This window comes from Mirounga leonina, unplaced genomic scaffold (genome assembly GCF_011800145.1).
Source record: "Mirounga leonina isolate KUSES-001 unplaced genomic scaffold, KU_Mleo_1.0 Mir_454, whole genome shotgun sequence".
Classification (NCBI taxonomy): Eukaryota; Metazoa; Chordata; class Mammalia; order Carnivora; family Phocidae; genus Mirounga; species Mirounga leonina.
This window is the reverse complement of record NW_023270763.1, coordinates 8972103-8981557: the sequence shown is the minus strand read 5'-3', so window position 1 is coordinate 8981557 and position 9455 is coordinate 8972103. Positions and strand designations below refer to the sequence as shown.

The 9455-nt window shown below is 48.8% G+C and overlaps 1 protein-coding gene across 3 annotated transcripts in view; it reads left to right on the top strand.

Moving 5' to 3' along the window:
- The first annotated feature begins 1990 nt into the window (after positions 1-1990).
- LOC117999470 (NADPH--cytochrome P450 reductase) overlaps positions 1991-9455 on the top strand; it is a 59212-nt gene continuing 51747 nt past the window's right edge. Inside the window, exon 1 of one of the 3 annotated variants that reach the window (XM_034988599.1) lies at positions 1991-2052. Coding sequence is in view for 1 of the 3 variants with exons in the window: in XM_034988600.1 (XP_034844491.1) it covers positions 2447-2476 (30 nt within the window). In the remaining 2 variants the exon portion in view is untranslated. Of the gene's footprint in view, positions 2053-2154; positions 2541-9455 lie in introns of those variants that run through there. The other 2 variants (XM_034988600.1, XM_034988601.1) reach the window with 2 other exon arrangements.

The window sequence follows — 9455 nt, the reverse complement described above, 5'->3', positions numbered from 1 at the left end:
TTTTGGTTTGTCATCGTTAGAGGGGAAAAAAGGTATCCCAGCCAGAGTTTTGATTTTGCGTTTTCTTTTACGTGTGAGGTTGAAAATCTCTTCATATGGTTAAAAGCCATTTGTATTTCTTTTTTTTGTGAACTGAGTATTCATATCTTTTGTCCATTTATGTTGATTTGGTTTTTTTCCCTCATTAATTAGTGGGTCTCGTTATGAGGAAAACTAGTCCTTTGACTCTTAATAATAGCAAATATCTCCTGTTTGTCTTTTGACTTTGCCTGTAGGTCTTTGTCATGCATCAGGCTTTGATTTTTCTGTAGGCAGATTTTCTAATCTTTTTGGTTATATTTTCTGGGGTTTGTGTCATAACTCAGAAAGGCCTCTTGGGGAGTAACAGAAATAGTCCCATGATTTCTTATAGGACTATTCCTCTTTCTTCATCATTTAAATCTTTTATCTATTGGGAATGTCTATTCATGTGAAGTGTGAGGTGCATATCTAACCTACCTTTTTTTTTCCCAGCGGGCTAATGAGAGTGTTATTTTGGGGAGGATGGGTATAGGGTCAGGAATGTAGGGCAGTGAGCAGAGAAGAATATGAAGAAGTTTCCCTGGCAGTGGATGTAGAAGAAACTGGAGTGACATGCACAGTCAGGAATTGCTGAGATCATCCAGGTGAGAGGTGAACCCAGGGAGGCCTGAACTAGGGCAGAGGCAGCAGATAAGGTAAGAAGTGGGGAAAGGGTCCTGGAAATAGAATCCATAGGACTCAGTTACTGGCTCAGTGGGGAAAAGCAAAAAAAAAAAAAAAAAAAGATGATGCCTGTTCCTGCCGGGGTGATCTTTTATTAGCAGAGAGAACTCAGTGTTGTAATTTCTAGCCTCACAGAAGCAAGGTACAAGGATTCAGAATCAAAGACTGAAGATTCCCTCGGACACCCCCAGAAGATGTTCAACAGGGTGTTGGGAAGGTGGGAGGGAGTATCAGAGATTGGGGGAGGAACTCCCCACTGCTCTCTTGGGGGCCAAGTGAAGGAGTTACACATTCTGTTCCTTGGCTGGACAGGGTGCACCCCGCCCTGAGGGCGATGGCATTCATCTCATCTGTTGGAGGGACTGGTTCCTGACAGACTGGACCTGGAAGTCTAGAACTGGGGCCACAGGAATAATCCTCTCTTTACACAGGGCTTTACTATTTTCAAAGTATTGGTTGTTGGTTGGCTGGTCCTGTTTTTAAAGATGGAGAATGGGCTCTAAGGCAGGGAGTTGCCCACTGTTCGAAAGGAATTCGCAACAGAGCACTTAGGACTACTCCTACTACTAATAGCAATGACTTCCATTTCTAGAGCACTTACTACTGCACTGAGTTAAATCCCTTAGGAACACGAGTAATACTGCCTGATCCTCCTGACCCTATAAAGTAAGAACGACAGCAGGAGGCAGAGGTGGGACTCAGACCCACCACCCAGGCAGCCAGACATTTCACGCCCGAGGGCCCTCCGCCCCCTCCCCGCCTCTTCGGTCCAGTCCGCGCTCCCTGCCTGGTCACTTCCCGTCCTCCGCCCCGAGCAGGTCCGCATTCTGGTCCGGGCCCTCTGCGGTCAGGTTGCCCCGACCCGGGTAAGCGCGCTGGGCGGTGGAAGAGAGGAAGCGCGAACAGACGCGAGCGGCAGCCGGCGGCAGCAGGCCAGGCCCCGCGGCGCACAGCCATGGCCCCGCGGTGACCCACGAGGCGGGCCGGCTGGGGCAGGGGCAGCGCGACTGGCAGCAGCAGGGACGGTAGCGCCGAGGCCACAGCCTCACGCGGAACGCGGGGCGAGGCTCCAGGGCCCGGCCGCGGGGCGGGGCCGCTGAGGGGGCGGGGCCGGGCCGGGCCGTACCAAGAGCTCGGATTCGCCGGGGGGGAGGGAGGCTGGCCCCAAGAGCGCGCGGCGCGGTTGGGCGGTGCGTGCCCCCGACGGCCACGCCTCCACCCCCGCGGCCGGCGCGGGCGGTGGTAGCGTCTCAGTGGTGCGGGCCTGCGTCCTGCTCGGGTGGCCGCAGTGTAGCCGGGCCGCCCGTGGTAAGTGCGCGCGGTCCTGGTCGCGGGCTTGCGAGGTCAGGGCGCCGGGGTTCAGGGTGCCGGGGTCCGGGGCCCGACGGCTTTCGGCCGCTTCGGCTGCCCTGACCCTCGGCGCTAGGGCGGGCTCTCGGGCCGGGTCGCTGCGTGTCTCTCCTGACGCTCGCGCGGGAAGTGCGGCTGGCTTCCTCGCTGGTGCTTCCCGGGGCGGCCTTTCCCCTCGAGCTGGCCTCTCGCGGCGCCTTGAGGGTCGTGGTTTCCGCGGCCCAGGGCGCCCGACGGACCCCACGGCCGAGGGCCGAGTCTTGGCGTCAGAGGGCTCGGGCTCCAGTCTCCGCGCCGCCATCCTCAGCTAAGCCACTTTTCCTCTCAGAGACTCAGTTTCCCCGTCTGTACAATGGGCCTCAGGAGGAGGGCAGTTATTGAGGTAACTCACGTAGGAGACGCTCGATGAATGCGCCTGGGACCCGAATCTGACCCTGCAGCATCAGGTGGGCTCAATCGAGGGCTCCGGGGAGCCTGCCAGCCCCGCCTCTCCTGAGAATCGCTCTGGGTGCGGGTAAGGGCATCCCTGGGGGGGCAGTGCTCCTCCCGGGCACGTGTCTCGGTGGCAGCTGCGACACATCTTTGCCGGGCTCTGCTGGGGCAGCCGTGACACCCTTAGCCATGACACCCTTAGTAACTGGGTAAGAGGTCGAGGTCTCCGGGAGGCGAGGGGGCTGCAGGGAACTTGACCTCGACTTGTTGCTTACATTTCTCAAGACCGTTGTGTAAGCTAGTGAACGGTACTGAAGAGTTTGGGTCCCCTTCGGAGAACGTGGCTGCCTCCTTTTCTTAGACCCATAAAATACAGTCTTCCCTCTGAGCTTGGCCAAACTGGAGAAGAGTGGTAGGGCCAAGGGAGACTGGGCTGGAGTGGGTAGTTCTGGTTTGAATCTTGGCCCCTTGACGGGACACTTAACTTCTTGGAGCCTTTGTTTCCTCCTCAAGGAGTACAGATGGTGATACAGCCCACTCTGCCACCCACACAGGGTTGAGGTTCTGAGGCTCAAAAGAGAGGGTCTTGGTCTTGGAGGGTGACATTGAGAACTGTAGTATCCCGTACTCGCGGAACAGTTAACTAACCGTCTGGGATCCAGTGTCCCTACTGTGCAGTGCTGTAATTCCATAGGCCCTCTCATTTGGGGACAGGACCTTGATTAACTACTTCCAAGTTCCGCCTGTACAGATCCCCTCTGAGTGGTTGTGGGGTTGGCTTGATCAGGAAAACAGTCCAAAAGTCCAAACAGTCCAAAACAGTCCAAAAGTTTGCTTCTGAGCAGCAAACTCAGAAGGGATCGCTTTCTTTTCTCTGTGTCCTTCTAAGGAGGTCTTCTTTTCTTTTTGAGAGAATGGGCAGTTCTTGAGCTTCTCATGATTTTCTTAGCAGCTGAGATGAGAAACTGTGTCATCGGGCAGAGAGCTCAATCATTGTCTCAGTTGTCCAAAAAACAGGGCTGCATTTCAGAGAATGGAGTGTTAGCTTCCAGTTGTGTTGAGGTGTTGAAAACTTTCGGGGGTGGGGGTCTTAATTCTCCAAAATTCTTCATGTCTAGCACTTGGAAAAAGAGCAGATAGGTTTGAGATGCAGGGAACCCCAGGGATATACTTCAGCACCTGAAAACAGGGTTGAACTCAGCCGACATGAGTAAGGCAGGTGAATACTTCTGGGTGGTACGAGTTTGTAAATGGCCACAGGACTTGTTGGTTGTCTGGCAAACCTGAAATTTTAGGATCTGCCAGTGACTCCCTTAACCCCTTGAAAATCAGGATCTGAGTTAGGTAAGTCCACCTGTGTTCAAGAGAGTATTTGGAATCAGAACTGCTTGGCACATCTAGAACATTTATTGGCTAGACCCATGGAACATTTCAGGTTAATAAGAATTTAGCTCTTAAGCAGTTTTCATTCCCCCCCACCCATGGAACCTTCCATGGTTCCAGAGAGCCCAGCTGCCCCTGCAGCATTTCTGCTTCCTTGTGTTTTAGGAAGGAGCAAAGCGCAGGATGGGGGGAGGAGGGGTCCAGGAACCTGACTTCCAGCTCAGGCACTAGCACCATGTGCCTTTTGGCAAACCACCCCAGGCCTGTGGGCCTCGGTTTAGTGCTTTGGGATTTAACTTATATGTCAGATTCATTTAAAAATTAAAATCAGAAAAAAATGAAATGGAGAAATGGCTGTTTTTATAAAAATGTGTTTTTTTCCTGTTTCTAGAAATATTAAGTGCTCATTATTTTAAAAAAAATAAAACTATTAAGAAATATGCAGTGTAGTTAGTGAGCATCCCTCATAGCCTTATACGGAGATAAAAAAAAAAAAAATCACTGCTAGTGGTATAGTATACGTTCTCCAGATATTTTTTCACATATAAAAACATTTATTATCTAATTTTTTTTTACTTAAAACAACAGAAATGTGCTACTATTTAATTTTACTATAAATTTCAAACACAAAGTCATGCTGTCAGTCATACTGTTTTTGAGGCTTGCTTTTAATTACTTACCATGATATATCACTGTGTAAAGCTCTACCTCATTCTTTTTTCTTTCTACTTCATTCTTTTCTAAAACCGCATTCTTTTTAAAAATGACAGAATATTCCAGTAATTGGTATTATTGAAAAAAATGTGTTTTTTGCAGCTTTTTGCTCTTACGAGTTCTTCAGCAGTGAATAGCCTTTGTTCTTTATCTTTGTACGATTGGGCAAATATTTTTGCATTATGAACTCCTAGAAGAGCTGGATCAATGTTCATGAACTTTTCAATGTACTCATTTAACAGATACTGAGTACTACATGCCAGGCACTATTTAGCTGTTGGGGTTACTTAGTAGTCAACAAAACAAACAAATCCTCCGTGGATCTAATCTCTTCCTGGGGGCAAACAACACACATGATTTGTCAAATGATGATAAATACTTTGAGATATAACTTTTTGTTATATATCAGGTTCATTTAAAAATTAAAATCCGCAAAAAAGTGAAATGGAGAAATGACTTTTTATAAGAAGGTATTTTTTCTGTTGACAAAAAAACTAAGTGTTCCTTACTTAAAAAAAAGACTCTTACAGAAATATGTAATATAGACAGTGAATGTCCTTCAGAGCCTTCCACTAAGACATTTCCTTTACTGAGAAAAATAATACAAAGGTGTGTGTGTGTGTGTGTATAGAAATGGTGTGACTTTCAGTATCACTGGGTATTAAACTTCCCTCCAAAAACATTCCCTTGTTATGTTCCCACCAGCAGAGACTCATGTTTTTAAATTCAGAATTCTCAGGTCGGTTGTGAAGATGAGCTGCTAATGGCAGAGATGCTTTTATTTAGGAAAATTTGTGCTAGCATCTGTGCTAAGTTTGTATTATGTATGCACAACATTGTGTGTGTGTGTGTGTTTTAATTCCTGTGATGACTCCAAAAGGCTAGTTTTCATACCCACTTCACAGCTGGGGGTGGGGGGCGCATCTCAGAGGTGCAATCATTTGCTCAAGGCTAAGGGTGAAGCTGAGGCCTCACCCAGGACCGTCTGCTTCCAGAGCCCCCGCCTTCCTTTTGTGCTGTGTTATTCCTCCTTGCTTCCAATACCAAAGCACCAATAAGTATGTCTGTCTTTTTTAATTAAAAAAATTTTTTTTGGTGTGGGGGCCCTGGGTGGCTCAGTTGGTTAAGTGTCCGCCTCTTGATCTCAGCTCAGGTCTTGATCTCAGGGTCGTGAGTTTGGACCCCGCTTTGGGCTCTGCGCTGGGTGTGGAGCCTGCTTAAAATCCTCTCTCCCTCTCCCTCTGCCCCCCACACCCCGCCTCACACTCTCTCTGAAAGAAAAAAAAGAAAAGGATGGTTACCATAAAAAGCCATATGTAAATATTGTCCTCGGATGCAGGGAGGTGAATTGGGAGGGTGTGCAAGGAGAGCATACTCTCCCGGCTTAGGTGCCCCTAAGTATGTCTGTCTTGTATGTCTCACTGTACATTTCATTATAGTGTAAGAAACATAAATGAAATGAGTATCTTGGGGAGATAGGTAATGCCAGTCCTCTATTATTATTTTATAGGCTACAGAACAAAGCTGCTTTTTCTGTGCAGTTTTGTTGTCTGGCATTTGATAGAAATGTAGACTCACCAGGCAGGTGGGGAGAGGCTCCTGGGGCAGAGGTAGCTTACCGGCTTATACAGGCGTTGGCCCACGCCAGGCCTTCTGTCTTTAGCCATGAAGTGGGAAAAAGAATCCTGCTTCACCTGCCTCCTGGGACAGTTCCAAAGGTGTTTATTTTTCAGCAGTTAGTTCTTCCCATTCTTGGCAGTGTTTCCATCCCTGTGGAATGACACTTCAAAAACCTATCTTTGGCCCTCAGGGTCCAAGCTTCTATGTTTAGGGCCCGGTTCAGGTACTTGGGAATTCTGACACGGCGGGGAACCAACATAAACAGTTATGGCGGAGTGTGTGGGGTTCGTTCTTGAGATAATGCATGTGAAGTGCTCGTCTTTGGTGCTGAGCCCACCGTGTGCACTCAGGGGAGCACTCAGGTTGAGCTGCCTTTATTTGGGGGTCATGCCAGCCTCCACAGAAGAAGTGACATTTGATTTGGGTCTTGAAGGGTAGGTAGGAATTCACTGAGCCCACCAAGGCACACCTCCCCCCGGGGGGTGTAGGGTGTATGGGGTGTAGGGTGTAGGTTGCATGAGGCGAGGAAGCAATCGGGGCTTCTCTGAAGGAGTCTTGTGAACCTTGCTAAGTGATGGGAAGGCTTTTAATTATTTACTTATTTATTTAATATTTATTTTATTTTAGAGAGAGAGAGAGAACATGAGCAGGAGGGGCAGTGGGAGAGGGAGAGAGAGAATCTTAAGCAGTTTCCACACTCAGTGTGGAGCCTGAGTTGGGGCTCCATCTCACCACTCTGAGATCACGCGACCTGAGCCAAAATCAAGAGCTGGACGCTTCACTGACTGAGCCTCCCAGGTGGGAAGGCTTTTCAATAGGTCGATGACGTGACTGGCACAGAGCAGCGTATTCTTGTATTGGCTTTTCGGACTTTCTTACTGTTAGTATCCTCCTTTCTGGGTGAATTCATCATTTGGGAATCTTACTCTGCTTCAATCTGTATCCTACTGTTTCAGCGTTCTGCATCCTCAAGGTGTTTTTCCTTCTCCCAGCCCCCTCCCCAGGTGAGGTGTTTACGTTAGTTGTGTGGTGTACCTGTCGGGATGCGTGCGTGTGTGTGTGTGAAGGTGGTGGAGGAGTCCCATGGGGCAAACCATGGCTCTTTGAAGGCTGGTCTGTTGGTTGGGTCCCCTGGAGCCGAATTCATCAGCTGGTTATGCCTGATGCTGATTGGTGTGGCAAGTCGGTTAACACTGGGGTAGGTGGTGAACAAAGCACCTGGGGGACCCAGGCCTTCTTCTGGGTGTCTTGTGGAGAAAACTGCTGATGTGGGGGTCTTGTTTCATTTATAAAGAGGTGACTGTGGTGGGGGAAATCTCCTTTAATTGGGGTGCTGGAGGGGAGAGGCATTCTGATCTTTGCTCAGCGTCTGTACACAGAGAATCAGACACACACAGCTCAGAGAATCAGACCCATGCCTCCCAGAAACGGATCAGTTTCAAGGCCAAACTGGACTATAGTGGTGGGCCAAACGGTGGTGTCATCAGCCATGGATTGTTTCTCAGAGAATTGGATTCTTTAAGAGATCCTATGGTAGGGAAATAGAATGGAAAAAGTTGGCTTTTGTTACCTGGTTGTACTCACAGAGAAAGATGGACTCTGTGGGGTGTGCCCTCTGATGTGTGACTTATGTAATTTGCTTCTGGGTGAAATTTATGAATTATGTTTAGTCATTTTTTTTATCTCCCCTCATTTTATCTTCAGTGCCTTTTCCTATCCCCCCCCCCCCCCGCCCCGCATTTACCAAGCTCTGCCTTCCACATGACCTGTTCCTTTGGTGCTCACGTAATAGCACTGTGACCTTGTGGTACTTCGATCCTCGCTAGCACACAACATCATTGCATTGGGTAGGCTGGGTCCGTACAAAGGTTTGAGGGCTGGGTAGGAACATGTGAACTTGTGCTCACCTCTGAATTCAGAGGTGTTGACTCTATCCATAGGTCGCCTGGGGTCGGTTTCCATCCAAACAGGGATGGTGGTTCTTGAATACACGGGAGAACCCATCAGCCAATTGTGCCCGGCTTCTTCTAGGGGTAGGGTTTAGATTGGGACACATTCCAGGCATCAGCAAGTTTTCCCATCCGGATTTGCAGTCCAATGAGGAACAGCATTTGTTGGTTTCAGTTAAGGGTTTCAGAACCTTTGTGATTGTTTAAGAAACCGAACAGTGTCATGTGGACAGGTTGGGCGCAGGGCTTTATGTAATATGATTCGCAAACTCTAAAAAGTCGGTTAGCATGGCAACAGAGATGAAACCTCCCATCCCACCTGCGGGAACCCTCCCCCGCTGTCCCCTCCCGCCCCAGCTCCTCGCCAGTAATGTCTCTCTCTCCCTGTTAGTGACCTCACGGTCTTCCTGGTCCCTCATGCTCTAAAGACAAAAGACCGGTTGGCCTCTGCCTTCCTCTTCATTCTGGGTTTCCACCACCATGCAGTCCTGTCCGTTTTCCGTCTTTGGCTCGCTCTCTCCCGCCCTGCTGTGGTGTTATTGTAGCCCCTTCATTTTCTGCCGCGCTCGCCCCTAATTGGCCCCCCTGAGTCCATAATTCCTTCCCACTCCTCCCACTGCTTCTCAAGACCCATCCATGCTGGATTGATCACCCTTCCTTTGCTCAAAGATTGATGTCGCTGTCAGATTGTTTGCTGATTTTCCCTTCCTCCCCCGTCTGCCCCCCCCCCCAAAGGATACGGAAGTGGCTGGTAATAGAAGGAGCCTAATCCTCCCTCCCCCTAATGGCAGTATGGTTGGAACAGAATGTGAATTCATTGGGAACAGGGAACCTCCCCATCATTGCCACAAGAGTAAGCCAGTGCATGGTACCAGGCCAGTCATAAGGTGGGCACTCACTGGATGCTAACTGGCTGAACAGGGGAGAGAATGGGCGAATGAGTGATTATGACTTCTCTCTCTGTAGTCTCTTGCTTCCTTCTGCATATGGACTGAGCCCAGATGTCAATGTTGGGTCTGATCTGTGTCTTTCAAGATTACTCTGAGGTGCAATATGAATTTTTGGGAGGATTTTAGTTTTCCATCTAGGTATGACAATTGAAATGTCTCAAGTTCCTCCTGCAGTTACTAGTTTATTCAATAATTCAGTAATGAATCATTTTATAATTGAAAAAGAGAAGGAACTTGGGTATCTCCCCCATAGTATTCTAAGTCTCTCTACATACTTCCAAATCATTACCTGGAGGCCAAAAACCTGAATCAA